At 44.6% G+C, this 25567-nt stretch overlaps 1 protein-coding gene across 1 annotated transcript in view; it reads right to left on the bottom strand.

Moving 5' to 3' along the window:
* Window positions 1-25567, bottom strand: part of LOC138261557 (uncharacterized) — a 403078-nt gene that overhangs the window by 234664 nt on the left and 142847 nt on the right. Inside the window, exon 4 of the mRNA XM_069210617.1 lies at window positions 12941-13098. Within this exon, the coding sequence (XP_069066718.1) occupies window positions 12941-13098 (158 nt within the window). The remainder of the gene's footprint in view (window positions 1-12940; window positions 13099-25567) is intronic.

Raw genomic sequence — 25567 nt, 5'->3', positions numbered from 1 at the left:
GTCCTCGAGAAGCACTCTTGTTTGTTTTTAATTTTTAGCCTTTACAAAAACAGTTGAAGATTCAATAATAACATTTACATCAGGTTGACATGCCAATTCAAGGAGACTTATCACATGAGTATTGCTAACAAACATATTTCATGCGCAAGCAGCTTTAGGCTATTGGTCACAACTAGTTCAGGAGCCGCTTGGTCATAACAAACAAGTGTTGAGTCACATATTAAGTGTACAATACTCCAGTGTTCCGATGCTCTGACGCCAATAAGAAAGACATGCAAGTGTGCTGTTAAAAGTCATGCAACATGCAGTGGTGACATATAAGGCTGAGCATGTAGCGGTCTCTACCTGATACAACGAAAAAAAAAGAATTAAACAGGAGCATTCTAGACCAACTTAGGTGTCCCAGCCTCCTAGACTCCCCCAACCACGTCAGTAGTGTAAACTGAGCTGGACAGCAGTTGTACTGATTCTTAATCTGGCAGAGAGCAGATTGCAATGTGTCATTCTAAGGAGCCGTCAGTGCTGCATCCAGATCCTCTTTTTCCTCCGGTTGCTCAGAGTCTAGACAATGCTCATATTGTGTAGTATGGCATCCCGATTGGCCGCCATAGGGAGCTTTCGTAGGCCTAAAGAGTCTTCTCCACGTAGAGCAGTACTCTCCGCTAGGGCCCATACAAGTAGAGATATCTACCAGGCTGCTGGGGTAAGAAGATCAGGTGACTTCCAGAGCTTTGTGATGAGGCGTTTGGCTGTCAGCAGACCCACAAGGAAGCGGGAAGTGACCATACGGTTTTTACTCCTAGGAAAAAGCCCCTAAATGCATTCATCCCAAGTGTTTAGCCTTGTGTGTCCTGTGCATGCTGTCAACTGTGTTGTGACCGCACGCCAGTAAACAAACAGAAGAGGGCAGGCCCATAGCACGTGAAGGAGGTCAGCATCTTGTAAAGGACATTTGGAGCAATGGGCATTGTTGCAATGGAAATAGTAATTTATCTTGGCAGGAGTTAAATATTCTCTTTGGGTAATGTAATATTGAATAAGGTGAAAACAAGCATTACGGGGAATATAAAATCGTTTTCCTAGCGCTGCCACAGGGGTGTGCGTGATATTGCCGTGTGTTAGTGTAATAACGCCACAAACCATCTTGTGAGATGCCTGCCTGTGTCCATAACGAGAGCATATGCACTCAAGATGAAGAAGCCTACAAGACGTGCAGCCAGTGGGAAAATCCCAGGTTGCTGATCCCACTGGCACAGGTGATTCACCCCCAACACAGGGTCCACAACTTCAAGACTGATGTTGGTTTTGTCAGACAGAATCCGATTGGCACTCTGTGAGATGGAAGACAGGAAGGCCTTCATGGCAGGGTACACCACCTAAAACTCTTGCCTGTTTATAGGTAGGAACTGTTCCAATCTAGCCCAAAAAAATGTGCCAACTTGTCACCCAGTGGTCGGCCCCAGCACAGTGAGGAGTCCATAACCACAAAAGCCTGCACTTGATGACTCGCCAACAGGTTGGACAACAAGTCGTAGAGAAGGGTCATAGTGAACTGAAGCTGGTCCAGGACCAGCAACAAAGGCACCATCTTCACAAGCCAGTCATGCAAGTATGGAATTGCATGGTCTCTGAACCTCCACTGTCAAGGTGCCATAGCTGATTTCTCTTTCATGAAGGCGTAGTGTTGTCAGGAGGCTAAACAACAGGACTGTGAAGAGGTACTGTTGGGACCCCCCAAGGTGAACCAAAGACAATCTCTACAGGTGGGGAGAATGGGTAGTTGAAAATGGGTGTCCTGGAGGTTCAGGTACCCCAGCCAATACCTCCACACTGGAGACCAAAATGACTTGGCTCAGGGACAAACTTTTGAACGTGTCCTGCCAAATAAACACATAGCCAGAGGCAGGGGTTAAGGGTCGGTCTCATATCTCAATCCTTACAGAGAACCAAAAAATAAAATGAGTAGAATCCTGTGCCCCTTTCCACTACAGGTACTACATTTACAGCCCCCTCTGCTTAGCACTACAAGAATTTCTACCTCCAAATTCAAGGCATGTGTTGAAGAGCATATTCTGGTGGAAGGAGTGAGGCCAAGAGGGAGGACTGGAATGGTGGAGTGTAGAGCTTGCAGAGTAGATGGATGCTTCAGCAGTCCATTATGATCATCTCCCAAATGGTGGAATAATGGGAGGCCCTCTCTCCTCAAACAACCAAAGATAACATGTTTGTGATGGACAGGGGGCAAAGAGGTCTTGAAGCAGCAGATCCAGAAGAGGAAGGTGAGGACTGGTGCTTCTCTCTTGTCAGTGACTGCATCCCTTAAATGCACCACTGCCTTGAAAAAAGCAGTACATGTATTAGGGTTATTGTACTGGCTGAGAAGGTGGTCTCTGTCTGGACTGTTTTGCCCTGAAATAAGACTCACATTTTCCTGCATCGCTTGTGGAACTGTCTTTGTGGCCTGGCTAACCCTAGTTAGCAAACCGAAGCCCTACTGTTCTTGAAGGAATACAGGGAGAAGTTAGCCTTCTCACTGAATAGCTGCTTGCCCCGAAAGGGCATGTCCAAAAGCATAGCTTGGGCATCTTTGGAGAAGCTGTAGAAAAGTCATTCTTGCGTGATGTTATTGGTGTACAGCTGTGCCCATTTGCAGAATCTAAGCTGCACCAAAGGATTTGTTTGGAAGCGTCCAAACAATCACTGACCAGATCAGTGAACGGCTTTTCTTTGTGGTCTGCAAGACTGAAAACAGTCAGTTTTGCTAGTCCCGCACAGACCATGGATAAAATTGCCTAAATGGCATGTGGCATTCACTGTTGTGCTGTCAGAAGAACTTAGGTCTGGAGGGGCAAGGCATTTGGGTTCATTTTGGAGAAGAAGGGTTGAACACCCGATTGGTGGAATAATGGGAACTTTGGATCCCCCAGGACAGGTTTGTGCATTTAGCCATTTACCTTGGACTGCTTGGCCTCAGAATGTCTTTTTTCTCAAGCAGCCAGCACAGGCTTTAAAAAACTGCAGTTGATGCTTTCACGATCTTTGTCAAAATGTTAGATTATGTCTCTATAGAGGTTAGAGTCAACGCCAATGCTTCTGTTGCTTTTGGTAAAAGTGTGGTGAAAGAAAAGACTGACTCCAAAGGAGGACCAAGGGGGTACGAAAAAGCCCATTTAAGACAGTATAGGAAAGTGCCCCTTTTTTACATGGTCACCCCCACTTTTTGCCTGGTATTTGATGCAATTTTGATAGAAAGTGCACTGGGTTCCTGCTAGCAAGGTTCCCAGTGTCGGATCTCTTTCCCTAAAACTGTACAATTGATCCCCAATTGGCAATACCTTTGGCACCTTTGAGGGTCCCCAAGGGCTGCAGCATATATTGTGCCACCCTCAAGGATCCCTCACCTAGCGCATGCAGACTGCCATTGCAGTCTGCGTGTCTTGGTGCACCTAAAAGTGAAAACACGGCATGGAGCATAGCCTGTGTGCCATGCCCACTAATACTGCATGCAATAGATGTAAGCCACCCCTAGAGAAGGCCTGCCAGCCCTAAGGCAGGGTGCATTATATTACATGTGTGATCATATCTGCAAGAGCAGATATGCCCCTGCTATGTCACTGTCGAGTGTTGGACAAAGTAATATGAGTTTCCCAGCTACATGATGGCTTCACTGAAACTAGGGATGTTTGGTATCAAACGCCTTGAATTAACACTGATTCCAGTGATGGATTTATTAATACATGCACCCACTGGGCACATTATAGATGCCCCCTGAAAAACCTACCAACTACTAGTGTGCTGACTGACTGGTCTTAACTAGCCTGCCACCAACAGACATGTTTCTGACCTCCATGGGTGAGTGCCTCTGCTCTCGATTGGCCAGGAACAAAAGCCTGCTCTCCCAAGAGAATGACCTGCAAATTAGCATTCCAAGGCAAGGGGCTTCAAAGAGCCCACTGTCTTTGGTGTGTAAATCTGGCTTCCCTCAGAGGAGAGGAGCTGCCGACCTCCCTGACCCAGGGCCCAATTGGCACCTGGACAGGCAGGAAAATTAGTATTCAGAGGCGTGTACACCTTCAAGTCAGTTCCACCCTTAAGGTGAGCTGCCTAATGAGGACTCTGAATTTGAAAGTCAGCCATCTTGGTGATGGTAGAACTAGGAACTGTTGGACAGGGTTATGCCCCCTTCCCATAGGAAGTGGTCATATAGGAGGTATAGTGACCCCAGGGGTAAGGTGCCCACTGGCTACAACCCTACACTCCTCTAAGGCCCCTAAGCTCACTATTTAGGGAGCCCCAAGAGAAGAATAAAGACCCCAAAGAGTCACAAAAGCAAGAACAGAAGACCAATAGCTGACTGTCTGCTGTCCTCAACAACTGTGCCAAAGAAAACTTTTTCTGCAACTGCCTGTGCTTCCAAAAGCCTGGGAGGACCGCCGGCCTTCAACCAAGTCCCAGGAGTAGTGGAGCTGCTCCCCTGCATCCTGCACACATCCTAGAAGAACTGCAATAACTCCTGACTGCCAAAACCAGACTCTGAAAAGCACCACTGCACCTGTGCCCCCTAGCCTTAGTTGAAGTGGGCCAACCGTGCCAGCATGGTGCCCTGACCCTCCAAAGATGAAGCCCACCTTGGGTTTGGCAACTGTGGACTTCCTGACGCCACATGAAGCCTCTTTGTGAAGGGTCCCCTCTAACGCAGTGACAACAACCCAACGCCTCAGAACAGCTCTGCACCCAGCTGCCCCGGCCCAAGGAGAAGAGGACCAACGTTGTCCCTACATCCCCAAGTATTGTGAGACCTGAGCCACCTTGTTGGTTCAACCAGGCTGCCTGCCGACCCCCCCCCCCCATCTCAGCTTGCAGCATCTTTCGAACCGGACCATTCACCATAGAATAACATTAGGGCAACCAACGCTGAAAAGCACCTCTGCACCTGGCTGCCACAGTACCTCCCAAAGAGACCTGCTGGTGCTGTGTTAGACGTTGCCCTATACTTACCTTAACTCCAGAAGAAAAGTCCTGTAAGTCGTTGCTAAGTGCACGAATGCAGTATACAATCCTTTTCCCACTGGATAACGCAAGGGCACCTGATGCTGAAAAGCACCTCTGCACCCAGACGCCCCAGTGCCTCCCAAAGTGACCTGTTGGTGCTGCCCTGAACCTTGTCCAAAACTTACCTTAACTCCAGAAGATTGGTCCTGTAAGTTGATGTAACGTAATTGTATGTAGCATATGCCTTTCCTCTACAGGACAACATTACTGCTTATAAGTGCTGATTTTTCAAACCTGTCAAAAATCATAAATCAAACCATACTTACCTAATCATCATAATCTTGGTGCCTAAAATTATATAAAGAGAAGTGTTGTTTTTATAAATTGCCATGGATCTCCTTATTGAGTCGTGTGTATCATTTATTGACTGTGTGCATGCAGCAAATGTCTAACACGACCCTCTGATAAGCTTAGGGCTGTTCAAGGGCTCTCCCTAAGAGAGCATCTTGAGATTGCTAGGGCAAGCCCCCATCCACTTATAAGGGAACCCCTGGACTCTTTGCACAATATACCTCATTTTGGTATACCAAATAAAGAGCCAGATTCCTACAGAAAGGATTCCAAACAAATTGCATTTTGTAAGTCACGATGTAGGTCAGCATCAGTAATGTAAGGAGGGAGAGGGTTATCAGCCTCTGAGGCATATTTTTGTGTTGGGCCATAATTCTTATCAGGAATGGTTACGACTTGAGAGGTGGACCCAAAGAGTACTTCCATTTGGGCACATTTCTGGGCCCTGGAAAGGACTGCACCAAATGCTTGTCATCAAAACAGACCTTAACTTCCACTATTGCCACTTTGATGATTTCAGCTGACCTCAAGAGCAGTGCTGAAAACAGCTCCAAAGGTGGTGCTAGAGTCATAGGAAACATCAAATGCATGGGAGATGGTGCACTGGAGGTCGCTGACTTCTTTGGTGGCACACAAGTTGAGCTTGTGGAGATGGCTAGTGTTAGGGGCAGAGCCACTGGAGCTGCCAAACCCATCCATTGTGTGAAGGGCCATCTCTGCCTGTGTGTTTGAATGCTGGAAAACTGCTGGTAACTGTATGACACGGTTCCTGATGGAATTTCATTACTACATTTGTATAGCAATGGATTTGTTCTCATCTCCAATTTGTCTTTGTGTGTCTGAACATACAGCTTTTGTGTGGTGAGTTCCTGATCTCGCTAACTCTCCATAGCGAGGTGATGGAGATTAAAAATACTTTTTTTAGGGGTAGAAACCTGAGTTGTGCATGCCACGTTAGCTCGAAGGGTGTTATTAGCTGAGAAAGCATCACATTGAGTTTTAGATGAGAATGGGTGCACTTCTTATGGAGGTGACACCTTTTTTGCTCCCCCTAGAAAACATTTTATCATTTGTGTGGTGAAGGAACTTCTTCCGACCACAGCTCTTGTGTATGCTACAATGGCTGATGGGTGATCTTAAGTGAAATATAGGGAAGCTCTTTTCCAGCAAGTGGGGAAGTTATGTGATCAGAGTGGCACCTTGTGGCCAATTTCTGTAGCCTCCATCCTTGTTGCAACAGTGTAAGAATCTCTTCCACTTGCTGCCGTAACATATTCTGGTTGTTGGTAGTCTTACTTCCTTCAGTATCTCCATTGCTCTTTTTGGCAGGTTAAGGTGACCTAACTTTACGTCCTCAGGAGTCATGCTCACAGGCTGAGAGTGCAGCCATATTTGACCTTTCTGTATGTCCGTAAATCCTGACGTACTTGGAGTTTTATGAACTGTCCCTGAGACATCTCCATTACGTGTTGCACATCTTCCTTGTTGTTCCATAGTCCTCTGATGTTTAACTTGTGCATGTAAGCCCCCAACCTGTTAGGGATGTGTCTAGTGTGATAGCTATAGAAGGAGATTGTGGTTTGAATGATTTTCCCAATGTGATGTTCTGTAGGTTACATCATTGCATTTTTTTCTTCAACTTGTCTGTAACAACCACTAGAGCATTCCAACTCCTGGTTGCCTGTAATTATTCATAGATGTATTCCTGTATTACGAGCTGCGCGCCACTCGCAGCACCCGCACCCTGTCCTAAACGTAACTAGTACATTAAAAGTCCCAATGCGCAACTGTCATATACACCTGTTGCCCAATAGGTGTAAAAAATTATATATCAAAGTCCAATGCACCATCTGTAAAATATCAATTGCTATTGTACAATATGTAAAATTCTTCTTTATTAGTGTTCTTCACATCATCATTCCAATCTGCATAGCAAGTAGATACAACCAGCCAACGAGTTTCGTCTACTTGAAGTAGACTTCTTCAGGGCATAAATACTATCAAGAAAGAGTATCGACTTATTGATGAAAATTCAACATGAAAAGTTTAATCTCCATATACTTTTATCTTCTTAGTAACCAGGATCTACACTACTCTGGGCTTTCATATAGATCGTCCTACGATCGTTCACCTTGATATGCGCCAAATGCTCCAGGGCCACGGCCCTCTTCACCACCGCAATACGAAAAGGTTATTTGAATGATTTGTCCACTGTGATGTTCTGTAGGTTACATCATTGCATTTCTTTCTTCACCTTGCCTGTAATAACCGCTAGCACGTTCCAACTCCCTGCTGCCTGTGATTATTCCTAGTCTTATTCTTGTATTGGTCTCATGTCTAACCTTGCATGTGGTACTTCCTCCGCTGCCAGAAGCTGCCCCTTCTGGTAGACGCAACTCTGCTCTATCACTGACTTGACCCTCTTGTCCACTGGTGGGGCTTTTGTGGCCTGTGAGGCCATGTTTGCCCCTAGAAATGTCTTCTTTCTTTCTGGTATGTGTGATGATTTTTTGAAGCTGATGGAGACATCCACTCTGTATAAGGTTCTTATGACCTCACTGACATTAACTTTGTACTGTCTGAACATACTTGCTTTCACTAGCCAGTCATCTAGGTATGGGTACAAGTGTATTCCCCTTCGTCTTTATGTGTGGTGCCACCACAGCCAGGCCCTTTGTGAAGGCCTGAAGTGCCTATTTTTATCCTGAATGTTTAATTCTTTTAAGTAGTAGTGTAGCTTGTCCACTTCGAACCTTAGGAACCTTCTGTGTCACTTGATCACTGCTATATGACAGTACCTGCCCTAGAGCTGTATTGAAGCCCTGTAGTCTCCTTTTCCTATCGGGGTTAGGCTTCTTGCAGGGATGTCCTCTTGAATTTCTGTTTTTACTGCCTGCTTAGTGTTCTTAGATCTACTATTTGTATTAGACTTGCCTGAATTTGGCACTAGCAAATAAGTGTATCCCCTTTGAGTTTTTATTTTGTTGGTACCAATTCTATGGCTTTCTTGCTTAGCACATCCTTTGCTTCCTATTGTAGTCAATCTTGTTCCTCTATTTTGATTCTTTTACCTTTCGGTGGTATTGTTAGAGATGCCTTTACTACCTCTATGTAATAACCATATTCTATTACAATTGGAATCAGTTTGTCGGAGGTGGTCTTTCGCCATTCGTTTAGAAGTCTTCCTCTCAAATGTGACCTGTGAAGAATGGTATTCCTTATGCAGTTACTTGCTTGTATGGATTCCCCTTTGAGAACCCTACTTCTTCCTCTTCCATGTCTGTGAAGAAGCTGCCTCGAGCTTGAACTGTTTTTTGTTCTGGTTTGGCAACAGTGTTTCGAGGAAGAAACATGCTTCCGTTTGTCCTTCTTCAAGTTGTACCCCATCTGTGCTTGCCACTCTTTTGATGATGGCATATGTGGAATGAAGCCTGGTGGTGATTGTTTTGCTGGGTCTGAGGTTACCCCCCTCATCTGGCAAGTCTGCGTAAGTATCTTGTCAGTTTTTAAAATCGACTACTCTGTCTCCAATGAATCCTGTTCGTGGAACTGTAGTTCTTCTTCCTCTACCTTGTATATTTCCTTTTCCATTTCTAACCGAGGTTCTGTAGTGAGTGGAAGCTCCAATTCTTCCACATGCTGTTTGTGTGGTATCCTGTACTACTTTAGAGATTTGTCAAACTATCTCTTTTTGCGAATGAGACCCTCTAGTTTTGCTTCCCGGCTTTTTTCTTTGGCACATTTTCCACATTGAGGGATCTTTGGGTACAGTCAAGACCGGTCCCCTTGCTTCTTTTCTTCGACCTTCTTGGTGTCAATGTTTAGCTATTCTTCAGGGTCTAGCTTACTTTTGGTGGAGTCAACGCGGAGCCGGTTTTCGTTGCAGAAGTTGAGCTAGTTTGTGGCATCACCATCAAGCTGATCTTCAGGTTTGCCATTGAGCCGGTCTTCCCCAATTCGAGTTTCTCTCTCCCATGCCTCTGATCCTCTTTCAAGACTGTGGCTGGCTGGGAGGGCTTGCTTTCAGCGGTATCCTTTATCTTGGACCTGTGTGGCTCTTCCGACCTAGCCTTGCTTTCCCAACATGGAGGTTTTCAGAGCTGGTGCATATTTGATGCATCTTGAGTCCAAAGTTTTCAGCTTGCGTGCTATGTGGCACTCTATTGGCCTTCTCTCTGTGTCATCTTATGCCTTTTCTCTGGTTGGATCTAGATTACTTTTTCGGGATCCTGCTCTTCTCCCTCTTCTCCTTGGGCCGTTTCAGTGTTTTTGATCAACTCCTCTTCTTCACTGAATAGGTCCAAATCCCTTAAGGATTCCTCTTCATCCTGCCTGTTTGCCATGGTGTAGTGTAGCCATCTCTATTTCTGTCTCACCCTGATCTTTTTGGCAAGAACTTCAGGCAGGTCACACAGTCCACCAAGCTGGGTCCTTCGAAAGACAAAGATTATATACATTGTGGCTGTCCTTTTGGGAGTATTTATAGTGGTGTTTCAGGAAATAACTAAATAGGGTGTGCGCCATACCACCTTCTCATTCTCAGACCTAGGGCATCTTGTTCTGCGTTGGTCATTGCCTTCCTGTTTTTTGGCATTGTTCGGTGTTCTTTCCCTGTCATTGTGGTGCTTTTGATTTTGAGGATTCTCTTGGTTCTTTTCTGTGACTATATAACTCCAGCAACGCTCCTTTTTACCTGTTTGCTCCACTGCTTCTAGCCACAGTGGCAGAATAAAGAATCTGAAGATGGTAAATACGACTAAGGTTTCCGGGTGAACGTATCAAATCACAGCAGAAGGTGCATAACAGCAAATGGTAAACACCCACAGGGGAAAAAGAAAGAAGAGAGACTACAAGGAGATAATTTTTTGACCTAACCACGGTGCATTAAAGAAGTGACATTTCAAGCCATAGGGTTGTGATTGGATCCAAGACACCACATGCAGAGGTCTTGTGATTCCAACATATACATCTTGCGGCTTATCCAACATGGAAAAATCCTGAAATCTTGGGAGGAGACCTTTGGCTTAATGGTATTGAAAAAGCTGATGAATTTCACTGTTGGTAAACTGAGAAGGGAAACAGCCTTTACAACACAGTCTTTACCACGCAACACCTTTACCAAGCAGGTAAGCACCACGCAGGTAAGTTCTACCTTTACCATACATGCCTTTTACATGCAGGTAAGGGTAATTTTAGGGTTGAGGTTGGGTAGGGGTAAAAGGTGGTAAAGGTTATTTTAGGGTTTTGGGGTAAGTAGTGGTAAAGGGGGGTGAGGGTAATTTTAGGGTTTAGGGGCAGATAGTAGCAAAAGGAGGTTAGGGGTATATTTTTTTTAAAAAGGGGAGAGGTTGCCCTCAAAAAAGACAATACTTAAACAAATGTTTAATGAGGGTCGATGGCGGCTAAATATGTTATTTAGGAAACTATGCATCCTTTCTAGGGGCAAGATAAGTTTTCTATAATATAGAGCCCTATAACCAATGTTATTTAAGGGGAACGTTTTTGGATGTTCTCTGTGGCTTTTACTACAATATTTGTTTTCCGTAGCCAGACAGGGCAATGCAAAGTATCCAGGTGGCTAATACATTTTCTCTCTGCTCTAGTTTACTGATGGAAGTGGCATCAAGATATTGCATCTCAGAAGGTTTGAGTCTGAGCAGCTGAATATCCTATTAAAGGACAGCCCAGAAACTAGTAAATTCAAATAATACATGAAAATGGAACATGGGGTCAAGCCAGGATAGATAGTTCTCAAGAAAGCAAAAGACAATTTCATACAAGAGACTCAGTGTTAACCGGATCTCTAGAAGCTGAAGTCGAAAGAGACCGTCAACTGTACAAAGTTCCAAAAGGCCAGTTATGATCCCCTGTCCTTTCTACTCAACTTTTTTGCATCCCACTTATACACAGTTATGGCTATCAGCGTGGGATCCACAATCTGATTCAGCCAAGTAGTTTCTCTGCTCCTGAAACAATCCTTCACAAGACACTCAGTGAATAAGAGGTTGTGTGATGCTTCTTAGATCATTGCCTTCCTCCTAGACACTCAGCCATCAATGTTCTGCTTCCACTCATTTATGTACATTTCCCATGAGACACCTTAGCTCTTGCTTGCTCTATTAAAATTGTGATAATAGTGGAGTTTGATAAACTTTTATCAAACCATACCACAAAACTGTACTTCACTGTATTACTGTCCTCAAATTCCACATTGGGTCCATTCCAACTAAGTGGAAAATAGCTGAAAAGAGCTTCAACCTTCTCATCTTACCACACCTTTTGCGTGTTGCAAGCTAAATCAAGGTTGGACAACCATGCTAAAATATATACCACCACCGCACCTCCCCTCCCCCCCCCCCTTTGCTGGTACAGTCCCACCTTCAATTCTGTGTGGACAATAGGGTAAGGCAGAATGGAGTTAGCTGCAACCAGAGCTCACATGGTGCCTGGGTTAAGAGTCAATGACCTCAACACTGACTCCTTTACCTTCAGGGCACTGGCAGTCCAGTTCCCTTCCAGTACATCATCTCTCTCCTTTTCTGTTCTTCTAGGTTCCTTCTCCTAAGACGGAAGCTGCATCCAGGGCCTGCCCACTAAAATTCTGTAGCAATACTTTCTAACCGGGCTTCTCTAGAAGCATTTTCAGATTGATATGCACAACATCAATGTACCTTTCATTCTGCTCAAATCATAAAGTCTACAATTTCACAGTGTCTTCATTTTATAGCTTTAAAAGATACTTCTAACCTAAATAGGGAAGTATAGCTCTGCTATCTTACCTTATTCCTCTTCCTTCTACTAAGCAGGCAGCAATAGCTGTGGCTTTGCCTATACAGAAACAAATTAAACTGCTCAGGCAATCCTACTCGAATCCAGAAAAACTAGCAGTGGGCAAGAGTGAAGCATTCTTCCCGCAGCGGCCCGAATATGTTACAAAAAGTCTCCCAACTAATGTGATCTACTCGGTTGTACTCCCCATATCCTTTTCAGGTGGCATACAAACTAGCAGATTATACAGATGTCACAGTCCAACAGGTGCTTGCTACCCTGACTCTAGCTTTTCATTTCTGGTAACTCATGTGGTTAATCAGGAGAAGAGGGATGATTATAGCCACTGTAATACTGTACTTACTACAGTTACATGTGACTGCACATCATATATATTTAAGATACCAGAGTGGGTGTCGAGTGCCACACTAAGGCCATTTAAGCTTGAACATTGGCATTGCAGACTCTGAAATTCATGATGGTCTTCTATGTCAGTAGAGATAGTAAATAAACAACAAGCTTGTGTTGTAAACTACACGGATATCATATTGTAATGTTAGGTACCCTGCAAATCTCAATTCTAGTATAAATTATGTTAAGCTTACACAAATCCTTCTTACACAAATGTTCCAAGTTGGGTCGTGTTATCAAGTTGAAAGGCACTTGAAATGTGACCTGACAATTGCACCCAGCATGCTATGTAGGCCATAGTCTAATAGTATTTAATGAACAATACAGGCAGGTGGATGACCAGATTATTTGCCCCAAATAAGGGAGCAAATGGAGGAGTGAAAAAAAAAATATGTTTTTTAAAAGTCTTTCAACAGACCTGCAACTATAAGGCAGAGCTTGAATCTCTTGCTGAAGTTCCTTTTTGGGCATTCATTGACCTGCCCTGGAGTGGGAGTGCCCAGAATGAACACGGACGAATCCCGAACTACATTACAGCAGCTGCAGCGGCTCATGGACTCATCACCTGGCTGGTGCCTGAAAACGCAAGAAAAAATATATATTTATGCCATGGCAGTGAATAAAAGTGTGGCCAACAACACGTTATTCAGAGCAAATGTACAAATAAACGCACAATCATTACTAAGGTGCTCAGGTCCAACTCTTCATTGCTTCACATATATAACAATTATTTTACTTTACACAAGGAAACAACTCTCAGTAGGGAAGTCAAAGAACTTTATTTTGGCTGCGAAAAGCAGCCAAAATTATACACAGTGAAAACATTACAATATAGCAATTTTGTTTTAAAAAGATACATTTAAAATGTATCAAAGATACATACAAATACATAAAACACATGTTTAATTCATGAAGATATAATCCAATTAAAACAGTAATATTTTTCTCCTGCTGAGTGGAAATTCAGATAAGAGCAAATATTAAGACAGTTAGTAGGGCAGTCCAGTTGTTGAAGAGACACCAAAGCAGCAGCTGCACATCAAATCCCCTTTATATGAACAATCAGGACTAGAAACTTCATAGAAAGATTTTTAAAATATTTACAAAAAAAGAAGCAGACTTTGTGGGGAGGTTTCATCGCAGGGGCATTTAAGTACCTTAGTGAAATTGAATTGGCCTAAGGGAAAGGAAACCCCAGACTCCTTCTCACAAAACCCAGACTTCTTCTCACAAAACTGAGCCTAAATCTGGTGAGCAGACACCTGTACGAGGAATTATCCATCCACACAAAAGAGGGTTCCGTATCGGGAGAGAGGAGGATATCGGCACAGCCCCTTATGGACCCCTTGTCAAACTTATGACACTCCCTCAGCAGCCTAGCCATATTCATGAAGGCAGTTTTAACCCACAATAAATCAGCCTTCTGAATAGAAATGGGTTAGTGAAAAAGGAAGGCTTGCCTAACTTATCTAGTTCAGCTGAGACATACCCTAACCATGGGATTCTCATGCCCTCATCATACTCCAGGCAATCAATAATCTCCTTATTTAATGCAGCATGGGTGTTAACCCAAATGGAGCACCAGAGAAGTAAAGGAGCAAGCTTAGTAGCGTCCACGTACTCCAGCCCAAGCTCCTGATGGGCAATAAAAGTGGAGCACATGGGAGGAACTCCCAGGAGTTGCCTCAGAGCCCGATTGAGCTCCACCTGGAGAGCACTGGTTTTTGCATACCCCAAAATCCCAGCCCCATATTTAAGGATGGGAAGACATTTCATTTTGTATACCTCCAAAAGAGGGGTCAATGTCTCTTGCCAATATTCTTAGGCAAATTAAAAACACATCCCATTGTGCTAAGAAATTTACTCCTCACACTGGTGATACATGGCTCCCAACTAGAGCTGGTGTCCAAAACAATACATAGATATGAGAACTCAGAGACCTGGGCCACAGGCTGGCCAGTCAACACAATATCCTACATCTGGTTACTCTTCTGGCTGCACACCATAATGAAAGTATTCGCTTGGGTAATTTGTCAAACCTAGAGAACCCATAAAGGACAAAAATTCCTGAAATAGTACATGGAGACCTTTGGGAGTCCTGGATAATAAAACTGCATCATATGCAGATAGTAGGATTGAGACTTTTTTCCTACCAATCATGGGGCCATCCAGGGTGGCACCAGACAGAACTGCCCCTATACCACTGATATACAAAAGAAACAATATAAGAGCTAATACACACTGCCCTGCCTCACCCGCGCCCAAACTTAAAGCAATCAGTCCTCTCCCCAAGCGGCCTGTACCTCACGGATGCTGACATATCATAATGCAAAGCTCTTAAAAAAAGAACCGGCTCAGGCTCTACCCCGAGGTCTAAAAGAATCTCCCACAGTTTGGACCTGACAACGCTATTAAAAGAGCACAAAAGGTCTATAAAGGCCAGGCAGACCAAGCCTTGTCTGGGAATCGTATACTTGCTGAAAAGGATATATAAATTTAGACATTGCTCGACCGTGCCGAGCCCCACTCTCAACCCATACTGAACCGCCAACAGTGTGTCAGTCCCCTTTAGCCATGTAAGAAGGCGCTCCAAAACCACTCACCAAGATAATTTAACTGTGGAATCCAGTAACAAAATTGGGTGATAACACCCAAGTGAATAGGATCGTCCTTCTTACAAATTGGCACAATAACAGCAGTGCGCTGAGACAGAGGGATACCAACCCTATAAATTGCATTAAAAGAATTGAAAATAAGGGGTGGCCCAAAAATTTGGAACCGATTTATAAAGGTCCATAACTTCTTTGCAAGTAAAATGAATAGAAAGAGGGAAAGCTACTTACTCTCCTGCATAACACTGATCACCCCTAACACTATATACAGACTTAAAGTGGTAAACCCAGACGTCCTTACTAATAGATGTGATTACCGAGTTGGGCTTGACCACTAGGGGCCTTGCTCCATTTCCCTCACGCTAAAAAGATCTAGAATTCTTCAACCCACATGCCTTAATCAAACTGCACTAGGACTCATTTGGCAATTCTTTAGTTCTATTCCAGAGTGTGCTGTGATCTACAGTGTTTGATTTTACGGACATCCTGGGGGGTATGTGGGAATTCCCTAAGTGCCTCATGAAGTAATATCGAGGCCTGCCTACAAAGCTGATCAAATCACCTAGGTTCCATCTGTGTGGGATTGCAGGGCTTCAAATGTAACGTTTTAATTTCCACACTCAGCTGAACAAAAGAATCAACTCACTTACTATAAGCATTGGTTAGAGTGAGGCAGTTAAGTGCCAAAGGGAAATGCAAAGACACACACTAGAAAACAAAGAACTCAGGTAACATTTCTCCAGGCCAGATGCAGGCTCTGGGACTTAACCGATAAAGTGATCCCCTCCTCACTCTTATGAGCGCCCCCCACCCCTTAGAAAGGTCAAGAAATAAGAAGATGGGGTTATGATCACTAAAAATATCGTGAACTACAGAGCATCCTTGCAACAGAAACAATCAATAACCGAGAAATGGCAGTCCCTCTCGAATGTGCCATCAACAAGATATTTTGGGTCGCATACCTCAGTAGCGTTCACCAAGCCCCGCAGGGCATTACCACTCTTACCTCTAAGGGGAAGGCCAGGCTCAGACCCATTGTTGACACCTAAACCAAAATCTTCTTACACCTGTGTTAAACCCAATCTGGCATTGAAGTCACCAACAAAGACCACTTCATAACCCTTGTGTAGGGAAGCTAACTTGAGCTCCATCCCTTCAATAAAAAGGTGAATTAAGGTAAAGTTCACCATACAATCAGAATCAGGTAGGCCATTATAAAAAAACAGTGTTAAAATTGTCCAGCCACCTAATAAGGAGAGCTTGAAACAAAGGACAATTAGAAGGGATCACACTGACTATACAATCTGGGGTAATCTCTACCCAAGTCAATAAACCAACCCTGGTTCGCCCAGAAAATTAGGGAATAGCATAAATATAATAAGATTAAAACCCATCCCGGCACAAGACATCAGTTTCCAATGTTTCCTGAAAAAATATCAGGTCATGGTCGCAAACAAAGTTAGTCCATTCCTCCTGGTCCATTTTACTACCAAGGCCTGCAATGTTCCAAAAAAGAACTTTAACAGCTTGGGCACTAGACAGACAGTTCCGGAATAGCCAAATGGCTGGGCTGAGAAGAGTCGGGGGTTTGGACTCAAGCAGACCCTCTTTCCTATCCTGCCCACAAGCTACATTAAAGTCCTGGGCTAGTAAAGGGCCATTACATCCAACCACCTCTAGGGTCCGCAGCTCCGCCTCCTCGCCAGTTAGTTGTCAATCACTGTTCGATAAATCCCCAAGAGGGGTGTTAGCAGGTCTGATCGTATTTGGTTTCTTATCTTTTATTTTAAGGGGACGCGTTAGAGGTTCGATGGACTTTTTGACTGCGCTTAAAGTAAATCCCACCATAAGACTATTCCAGTATCAATCAATAACAAAATATCAGTCAATAGTATCAATAATCTTTAGAGTTAGTAATTCCACACATCATGACCCATTTGGCCATGAATAACCACACCTTTATGCAAAGTTAGAAAGTTTATTTCCCTATATTTACAGTGCTAATATCACGTAACTTAGTCTCAAAATTAAATGATACAGAAACAACACTGGTTGACCAAATCTCCTAAAGAATCTCAATTTAATCAAAGCACGCATTGTTACACACTCTAGAATTACAGTACAAATGAATAGCAAGAACAATTGTGCAAAAGAAATATCATACATTTAGATTCAGCAAAGAAACAACATCAACGATTGTTATTAATAATAATTAGCAAACATTTCCTTTGGGTCTCCTAGCTAAACTTCTGATTAGATTAGCATGTTTGGGCTTCATGCAAAACAATTTAGTCAACACAAATTTGGAAAAACATCTAGCTATGGCTCTATCAAAATAGTGGTTAGTAAACTAAGAAACAAAAGACAAATTACTTAAATCAATAACATCTGATTAATACCACTCCTCGGTATTGGATCAGCAAGCTGCGACAGTCTTCGTCAATTGGACGTCTGTTTGGTCAGCATCCGACAAGAAAGGAAATGGTTCAGAACAAGGGCTCTAAGCTATCAGGACCATTGGTAAAGCATAGTTTAAGGATCAGCATTCGGGATCTAAAGTCTAAGCAATAAAGTTAAGGTTAGAATTCTCTAAGTAAGGAATCAAGGCGAGTACACGTCATCGGTGGAGCAGGAAAACGGGAAAGTGTCTGTCTTCCCTCGGTGCGCGGTGTCAGGCTAAGTTAAAATCATCTAAAACTCTTCCCATGTTGCCATTTGTCAAAGGGTCACACGCTTACATTTAGTCCAATGAAAGTAGAACTTCAAATCTAAGATATAACTAAACTGACTTTCACATGTCAATGATTGGCTCCTCTTCTCCTGTTCCCATCGGACTCATCAGGTAACTATTTTGTATCGCTCGGTCCTTCAGTCAGTGCATCCATTGTTAGATCCTGGGAACATCGCTTTCACGCACACTAAACTTTACAATGTATTGATAGCTAATACAGCATATTCTAGCAAGCAGTTCTCATAGGAAAGAAAGCATTTACTAGTGTTTGGTCATCGCAGTGAAACAATGCAAGTATTAATTTCGCTAAACAGCCATTTTAGGTGAATTATTTAAACATGCAACTTAACATGAGGCTGTGCAACTAGGCCCAAGACCTCACTAACTTAAGGCCTACAATTAATAAAACAAATACATATTATATAATCATTAATATAACAGACTACTATATTAATCTAAACATAAGCCTTTCATTTCATTGTATGAGACAATTAATAAGGAGACTTCGTGATCACTGACGGCCACTCAAGAATGCACATTTTCCGAGCTGTGCATTATCTTCTATATTAATCCATTTTCTATGCAGATTCAACATTCAGAGTATATGAATATTTATTAGTAAAAATTCAGCGTTCACAGGGGAAAAGAGGTTGTACACTGGAAAATTTGGGAAAGTAGGCTGTACTGGTCTTACTGAGGGAGGCCTCGCTCCACAGGCTGTGCTCCTAGCCGGTCCCTTTAAAAAAAAAAGAAAAAAGAAAAAAAAAAAGGGGGTAGCAATTTGATCTTTCCAATTTTGGCAAGCCAATTGGCCTTGATAATTTCCTGAAACAAATTGCCCCAACCCCTAATGTTTCCATGTAGCCAAGAGCAAACGTATCCATTAAGTCAGCCGTGGACTTGTTAGTATCTGACAATAACATCGGAAAATCTGCTAGAACAACCACATAGGGACAAGCAGAAGGTGGTAAATCAAATCGGGAAGGATTTAAGAGGGTTGGACCCTCATTACCTAATACTGCTTGAGGGGGGTGGTTGCAATTCAGGATGAACTCCTCAGGGCGTTCTGAGGAACAGATGCTGATATAGACTGAACTTCCTCTAGGGCACGGGGCAACAAGGACATCGAGTGACCCCCAACAGATGGACCAGCAGAGCCCAGGGCAGCTTGACCAGCAGCTATACCCCGCCCCGTGGCACTCCCCTCAACCACTACCTCCTCCACATGGCTGTCTCTCTGGCTGCGATCACCACTTAATTGGGGCAAGAAACAATCCAGCTTATCTTCAATGGCCCCAAGGCAACAATGAAAAGAGTCCAATTTGCTGGAAAGGGAGGCTTTGAGATCCTCAAACATCAGGGTGAGTTTCTGTGGGAGGAGTTCTTCTTTAGATGGCTCAGAGAGCAAGTCAGGAATGGAGACAGTTGCACAATGTCTTTTGGATCTAGAGCCACTAAGGGTTTTTCCCCCCCGGCACCTTAATGGCAACTCCCTCTGTCTTACCGCCGACTGACCCCACTGCTTCACACTAGAAAAAGCTGCTTCTACTATCAGAGATTCCCCACTCACTAGAGTGTGAGTCACTGCTAGGCACTTGGCCGCACTACAGGAATCTATTGAAAACACTTCAGTAAAGACAGGGGCAGAGCTAGGAGCTATCCCCAGAGATGTAGAGAGGGAGATCTGCCAGCTCTATTTCATTTAAGATAACCCCTGAAGCCTGCAGGATAAAACCATCAAGGTTGGAGCAGCAGCAGGTGGAGCAGTTACAGTCTTGCACTTTCCCATTGTTACAAATAAAGTAAAGAAATAAAATAAAATAAAATAAGTTCCCCCTGGACAAACAAAAGCAAGAAGAAAAAAGCAGTACCTTTTCGGGCAGATGAATGAGGGTAGGCCTAGCCCAGCAACGGAAATGCGCAGACGGGACCACACTTGGCTCAGGAATGTTAGACGCGCCTCACACAGCAGGCAAAGAGCATCTGATTTATGCGCCTCTGGGTGCAGCAGTATGGATGGCGGCGCCCTCCTGCCACAGGTCAGGCTGGGGATTGTAGGCATGGGACCCCCAGTCAGCAGGTGAGGCATCCCACTCAGCGGACGAAGAGCGTCTGATTTAGGTGCCTCCTGGTGCAGTAGTATGGCTGGCGGCCCCTCCTGCCGCAGGTCAGGCTGGGGATTGTAGGCTCGGGCCCCCCTAGTCAGCAGGTGAAGTGTCCAGCACAGCGGACGAAGAGCATCTGATTTATGCACCTCTGGGTGCAGTAGTATGGCTGGCGGCCCCTCTCCTGCTGCAGGTTCGGCTGGGGATTGTAGGAGCGGGGTCCCCCCTCCCCCTGTCAGCAGGTGAAGCGCATCTAATTTATGTGCCTCCAGATGCAGTAGTATGGCTGGCGGCCCCCTCCTGCCGCAGGTCAGGCTGGGGATGGTACCTGCATGCCCTGCCCACTACTCATGAGGTCTCTTCATTGTGATTTTACTATACTGTATACTTTTAATCCCTTGCATCCTGGTTTTGGTTACAAAACTGTTCTAAAACAAGCACATATGGAGGGTATAACATGATTTTTATTACCATTGTTGCGAGACCGACACCATGTCTCACATGAGCGTTCGTCTTTCCTAAGTAACTAACGCGCACACACAAATAAAAAACGTCAGTGAGAATTTGGGTAGTTGGTTGGGGGTGGGGGGAGTGAAACCCTATTCAAGCAACAACCACAATCCTTGTTAGGGTAAACCACAAAGAAGTCAATAAATTAACCTGTGCTTAACCCTGTGGTAGCTTGTGACAAAAGCAGTCAAGTTTAAATTAGAGATGTTTTATAAAGTATTTATGCAGCACTTAAACAGTAATAAAGTGAAAACACACACAAGAAAAATTCAACACCAATTACGAAAAAAGTACATTTTTAAAAACTGATGTGACACCAAAACAACAAAAATCAAATCAGCAGAACCGGAGATATGTAATTTTAAAGACTTAAGGTAAGTGTAGCACCTAAAAGTACAAAGCGCCACTCATGGTTATCTGTTTGTATGAGACCACATGAAAATCACAAGTTCAGACCAACCATGATAGAGTGCGGGCTAGATACAGAGACCAGGTTAGTCACACAGAAAACCTAACCTTCTAAAGACCAGCACAATGAGTTCTATTTGTAGTGGAGGAGGTTGCGAGGAGCTGCGAGAGCACTGCGGTTGGACGCCGCTGTTGCTCTAAGAGCAGATCAGGCGTCATTCGTTACGGCAGGTTCCCGTCGGCAGTCACCCTAGGCTGTCGATGCTGTAGCACAAATTGCAGATCTCGTCTCTCTGGCAGTCACGGTAGCACAAGAGTCATGTTCACTTGGGCTTGGCATTGGCAGGTGGAACAGTCAGCAAGATATTGCCATGAATGGACCAGGGTGCGATTGTGAAGAACCCAAAACCTCAGAATTTCTCCATTTCTTCAAGAAGGAGCTCAAATGCCACATTATGGTTCCAGGACCCGAAAGGTACCTACTGGGAATCAGAAACTCAATTGCACAGAGACCGGCAGGGCTCAGGTAGGTTGCAAGTCCAGGAAGGTCTAGTTGCAGCAGTCAGCTGTCCAGTTTGCAAAGAGGCCTCTGGAGCTTGTGGTGTCCCTGTAGCTCAGATGAGTAGGACAATCACCTGAATCTTGGAGTCACTTCAGCCTGGGGTGAAGCATGCAGGTCCAGGCTTCTTTCCCAGACAGCAGAGGAGTCCTCAAGCAACAGGGTGACCCTCTAGCAGCAGAACCGTCCTTCTATAGTATCCAGAAGCCTAGTAGTGTACTGAAGACTTGGGGGGTCATTATGACCCTGGCGGAAGGCGGAGAACCGGAGGTAAGACCGCCAACAGGCTGGCGGTCTTACTTTATGGAATTATGACCATGGCGGCTATACCGCCAGCTGTATTTTGACCCGGCTTACCGCCGTGGATTTCCAGCGGTTTGAACCGCCATGAAATCCATGGCGGTAAGCACTATCAGTGCCAGGGAATTCCTTCCCTGGCACTGATAGGGGTCTCCCTCACCCCCACGCCCGACTCCCTCCCCTACCCCCCCCCCCCCACCACCCCCCAAAGGTGGGAGGGCCCCCCTCCCCACCCCGACCCCCAACATCAAATCACCCATACCCACATGACACGCACGCACCACCTACACACTTACACGCACACACGCCGACATACATGCCTACATACACACACATAGGCAGACACGCACACCCACATACAAACATACACGCACACATCCATACAGACATACCCACAGACATACACACACTCATTCCCATACACACAACACCCCCGCAAGCATACACGTACTCACACACCCCCTCTACATACACACATGCACACCCCCCATGCACCCACACAACACCCCCCACCCCCCTCCCCTCACGGATGATCGACTTACCTGGTCCGACGATCCTCCGGGAGGGGACGGGAGCCATGGGGGCAGCTCCGCCGACACCACACCGCCAAAAGAACATCGCCACGGCGAATCACAGGACGTGATTCGCTGGGCGGTGTTCTGTTGCCGTGGCGTGGAGGTGGAGCAACCTCCACTTCCCCGCCTCCCGCCAGTATGGCTGTTGGCGACTCTCCATCCGTAAAAGGACCGAGAGCTGCCAACGGTCATAATAGGCCGAGCGGCAAACCGCCACCACTGGCGGTCTTCCGCACGGCGGTCCCTTGGCGGTCTTTACAAAAGACCGCCGAAGTCAAAATGACCCCCTTGGTCTGAGAGTCCCATTTTTATACCTGGTGCCTCCTTTAAGTGGGAGAAGCTTCAGGGGTTTTCTACCCACAGAAGTGTCTGAAATTTTCTGTCTTCGTTTCCAGGTCTCAGTCTGTCTGGGGCGCACAATAGGCTACTGTGAAGTTCTTTGTGTGGGAGCTGAGCAATGTCAGTTCAAATGTCTGCCCTTCTCATCAAGTCAGGATGCCCCGGTCTGCCAAAACTCAGGCTCTATATTGTGATGCTGTCTAGGAGGAGTACACAAAGGCCAAATGTCAACTACACTTAGTCATATGACCCAGGAAACAGGCTGCTGGCAACAAACAATTAAGACTTAAAATCTGACTTTACTTTTAAACAGGGTTTTAAATTACAATTCCTCAGATATCAAACATAATACTCCTACCTTCCCTTCCACAAAAGTTATCACTTATTAAATGTAACAAGATAACAAAATGATATGCTGTGGAAGAGGTAGGCCTTACAATAGTGAAAAAATAATTTGACTTTTTCCACTACCGGGGCATGTAAAACTTAAAAGTACATGTCTAACTTTTTAAATACAACAGATTGCCTTATGGACTTTTTTGGGCCTACCCTAGGGGTAGTTTATATGTATTAAAAAGGAATGTTTAGGGCTGGCAAAAGGTTTAGTTTGTCAAGTCGAAATGGCAGTTTAAAACTGATCACGCAGGCTCCAATGGCAGGCCTGAGTCATGATTTTACGGGGCAACTTAAGCATGTGGCACAACAGGTGCTGCAGACCCACTTAGACCATTTAATCTACAGGCCCTAGGTACATTTAGTAACACTTTGCTATGGACTTACAAGTAAATTAAATTTGCCAATTAAGTGTAAGCCAACTATACCACTGGTTAGTAGTGGTAAAGTGCACAGAATCCTAAAAACCAACAAAAACGAGTTCACAAAACAGGAGTGGTGAAGGCAAAAAAGGCAAAAAATGTGGGCTCACTCTGCAGAGAGTCAGGTCCAACAACTTCCAAGTAAGGGAAGGAAGTCCAAAGTAGTTTCTTCTATGAAGTCTATTTGTGATACGATTTGCCCCGGATTGCAAGCTTTCTTCCTTTTGCTTGGAGGTTTTCTGCTTTTTGAATTATTAGCTGCTGGTTTTTGACTAAGAGTGCACTGAGGCCTGCTGTCCAGAACTCAGTGCCAGTGCTCTTTCCCTTTCTAAAGTGTTGTGGTGTATTGGATACCCAGAACTGGCATGTGTTGACTTACTTATAAGTCCCTGGTATATGGTACCCAAGTATCAAGGGCAGATAAGGCCGGCTGTCCACACGAGCTGCAGCACTAGCTGTGCCACTCTGTGTGTGACAAACTAAAAACATGACTTTCAGCTGCCATTGCAGACTTAAGAGGCTGTGCATGCACAGCATACCCGATCTTGCCATACCACTAATGTCAAAGTCCCTTAAGTCCCTGAACTATATTTTATGTATATATGATATGATTTAAATAGAAGTGACATGTTCAAAATGAGTGTTTTGCTTCCATTGTACTTTACAGGAATTGTTACAAAAATGGCGCTGGAATGTTGACATGGTGGAAAGCAAATATGCACACTCTAGTCTTTTAATGGAGATAGAAGAGGGACTTCACTGTGTGGGCACTTTAAAATGAGGCTATAAACAATATAGGACTCTATGGTCCAGTCGAAGGCATATGCCAAAATGTGTCAAGCTTAATTTCCTCTTTTTTCGTGCACAGCACTTTAAGCGTGTACAGTCAATAAATGCAATAAATATCTAAAAAAAAAAATGATGACGGTGTCTGCGGTGCTGTGAATCTGGCCCCTGGAATGGTGAAACTTGGTGGTACGGAGATATATATATATATATATATATACATACACATACACACATGTACACATACACATATTACCTACTGGTGGTCGCCAGTAGGTAGTTAGAGTTAGGACCTAGTTTCTATATAAAGAGCATTTTTAGTTTTGCCTTTACCTTTGGCGCCCTTTGACGAATCTTCACTAAATTTTCAAAACGTATACTTTGCTAAGTTCAGCTTCCGTCTTTAAAGTTTCGGGGTAATCTGTCAAGCGGAGGCCGAGAAAAATGGGTGGGGTGCCAAAACGCTTTTTTTAACCCATTCAATTTTCCATAGGCCCTTTAGTCATGCCTACAGCCAACACCACAGAACGGAATTACACCAAATTTGCCACAAAGCTAGATTCTGTTCCGTAGAACGCGCTTTTTGTGACTTGGTGCAAATCCGTTCAGTAGGTTTGGAGAAATTTAAGGCCAAAAACAAAATGGTTACTTACCAGTAGGAGTAGTTTTGCAGCCTGAAGAATTTTCTGGATTCACATGCTGTGCATCATTCCACCGTCTTAGCTTGTTCTCTCCTGGGAGTCATCGACCACCATTTGGTGTTAGGTCCATCCTCGTATGACATCAGACGGTGCCCCAGAAGTTCCTGTGTGTGGTAGATGTAGGAAAATGGCTCCCTGTTGCAGTTACCCCCCATTTTTTGCCTGATATTGATGCTGACTTGACTGAGAAGTGTGCTGGGACCCTGCTAACCAGGCCCCAGCACCAGTGTTCTTCCACTAAAAATGTACCATTGTTTCCACAATCGGCACACCTCTGGCACACAGATAAGTCCCTTGTAAAAGGTACCAGTGGTACCAAGGGCCCTGTGACCAGGGAAGGTCCCTAAGGGCTGCAGCATGTGTTGTGCCACCCTTAGGGACCCCTCACCTAACACATACAAACTGCCATTGCAGATTGTGTGTGTTGGGGGGAGAAAAAGGCAAAGTCGACATGGCATCCCCCTCAGGATGCCATGCATACAAAATATTGCCTGTGGCATAGGTAGGTCACCCCTCTAGCAGGCCTTACAGCCCTAAGGCAGGGTGCACTATACCACAGGTGAAGGCATAGCTGCATGAACAATATGCCACTACAGTGTCTAAG

The sequence above is a fragment of the Pleurodeles waltl genome, chromosome 10 (assembly GCF_031143425.1).
Source record: "Pleurodeles waltl isolate 20211129_DDA chromosome 10, aPleWal1.hap1.20221129, whole genome shotgun sequence".
Lineage (NCBI taxonomy): Eukaryota > Metazoa > Chordata > Amphibia > Caudata > Salamandridae > Pleurodeles > Pleurodeles waltl.
The sequence above is the reverse complement of the archived record's forward strand: the minus strand, read 5'-3'. Positions and strand labels throughout refer to the sequence as shown.